Genomic DNA, 2,098 nt, shown 5'->3' with positions numbered 1-2,098 from the left:
GTGCGTCTATGGCGCCAAGCGCTTTTACGTCTTTGGGCCGCCTTGAGCCGGAAAAGAAACAAGTGGATGGCCATCGGACCAGGCCAAGCCGTATCGGGCTGGTGTTTTCTGAGCAGATAGATCAATTAGGTCTAGTTCAAATAACATAGCCTTAAGCAGAGATGGAAGAGCAAACACTCGAAATAATAAATAAAGACACACACACAAGCATAATTTATTACCAGTACAAGGCCAAGGACAGAGACTGACTCGACGGACATCACCCCCTATTTAATTCAAAGGGAAAAATACGAGCACAACAAACTGTTTCAGACTCGGACTCGAAGCCAACAGACACGCACCTACTAACGGTGATACATACTACGCCATACGAGGGGGCGACCATATATGCATGCAGGCCCAAATTAACTAGGCTTGAGTTACTGTGGGCTTCACCAGCGCCCACACCTCGGCCAGCAGACTCTTCCGTACGGCACTGTAAGCGGTGCCGACGCGGCCAGCAGCTGGCTCCAGCAGTTTTGTCGCAACATCATCTATGCTCCACCCTACGTACTTCCCCACGTAGTCAGATATGGGCGAGTAATTTGGGGGGGCAACTGGCACTGTCGACACTGCCAGCTCCCAAGCAGCCGACGGCGGGAACTTGCCGAACAGCAGCGCCGCAGCAAACGACGGCACCTCGTGGCCCTCAGTCAGCTCGTTTTGGCACAGACTAACAGTGGAGTCGGTCGATAGCACCAAGTAGTCATGTGCGAGCGCCAGCGTGAATCCTGCCCCGTACGCTTGGCCCGTCACCTTGGCCACCGTCGGGAATGGCAGCTTGATGAGGCTTGCGATCAGGCTCGCAAACGCCCCCACCAACACCGCCTCGGGGGCCGAATTGTAGTCGAGGCCGCCCGAGAACGAGTTGCCGCTGTGGACGGTTATGAGGCCGACCACATTGTCATCGACGGCCCTCCTGACTGCTTTATTGAAATCGTTGATGAGGGCCAGGCTGAGGAGGTGTTTCCCTGTCCCCAACAGGCGCAGCAAGGCGATGTTGTCGTGGGTAATCTGGTAGCTCACCAAGCTCGAAGCCATGGCTCTTCTAGCTAGCTAGCTATATGTGCCTGTATGTGCCTATATGTTTGTTCTCTCAATGGGTGGTAGACGGATTGGGTGGAGAGCTGCTTCCACGCCGCCTCTATTTATAGACAATATATGTATGCATGCCTGCATGGTACTCGAACCCACCGCCCGCACAACTTATCTGCGCGCAAACCTTAACATTAAAACATAACAATAATGATGATTATTATAATGATGATGTCACTTTTGTAAAAGTTCCTTCAGGTTTGCTATTCGTAACCAGGGACAAAAATTTTATGGACATGGTGTCCATAAAGGCTAATTTGAGGATACCCTGGCTCGGCGCCACGTGGCATCCGAGCCATCGCCCTGCTGCCTTCCATTTGGGAGAGTAGTGAGGCTTTTTTGGTGCACCCGGTGCACCATTTTTGTTCTAAAATTTTATTTTTTATTTTTAATTATAATTTNATATATATATATATATATATATATATATGGGGGTGTTTGGCCTAATTTTTAAAAAACGCTTTTTGGTTAACAAGTAATTTTCGGATCAATAAAGCATCTGGCAATCTCATTTTTAAAATCTGATTCTACTTTTTAGAATCAGAAAATTGATTTTGAAGGCCTCAGAATCAGAAATAGAAAAAAACTGCTTCTTGAAATCTGATTCTGATTTTGGATTCAAACGTCTAATTTTTATTTTAATTTTAAATTCAATGTTTAAATTTAAATTTAATTTTAATTTTTAATATTCAGATTCATTTTTGAATTTTTAAATATTAACTTTCAAATTTTAAAATTTGAAAAATAGATTTCAAGCTTTAAATTTTTAATTTTTAATTTTTAATTTTAATTTTAAATTTCACATCTCAAATTTTAGATTTTAAAATTTCAAATTTCAAATTTAAGATAAAATTTAAAATTTGACATTTTAGATTTTAAAATTTAAATTTAAAAATTTAAAATTTTTAAATTTTAAATTATAATTTTTAATCTTCAAATTATAAATTTCAAAAATTTAAAATTT

At 41.8% G+C, this 2,098-nt stretch overlaps 1 protein-coding gene across 1 annotated transcript; it reads right to left on the bottom strand.

Moving 5' to 3' along the window:
* Nucleotides 409-1,080, bottom strand: LOC109713299 (enoyl-CoA delta isomerase 1, peroxisomal-like). Its single transcript, XM_020237302.1, has one exon. It carries the CDS (start codon nucleotides 1,078-1,080, stop codon nucleotides 409-411), a length of 672 nt encoding a protein of 223 aa, XP_020092891.1.

Source organism: Ananas comosus, linkage group 7 (genome assembly GCF_001540865.1).
Source record: "Ananas comosus cultivar F153 linkage group 7, ASM154086v1, whole genome shotgun sequence".
NCBI classification, from domain to species: Eukaryota; Viridiplantae; Streptophyta; class Magnoliopsida; order Poales; family Bromeliaceae; genus Ananas; species Ananas comosus.
Note: the sequence above shows the minus strand (reverse complement) of the source record. Positions and strands in the feature narration are given on the sequence as shown.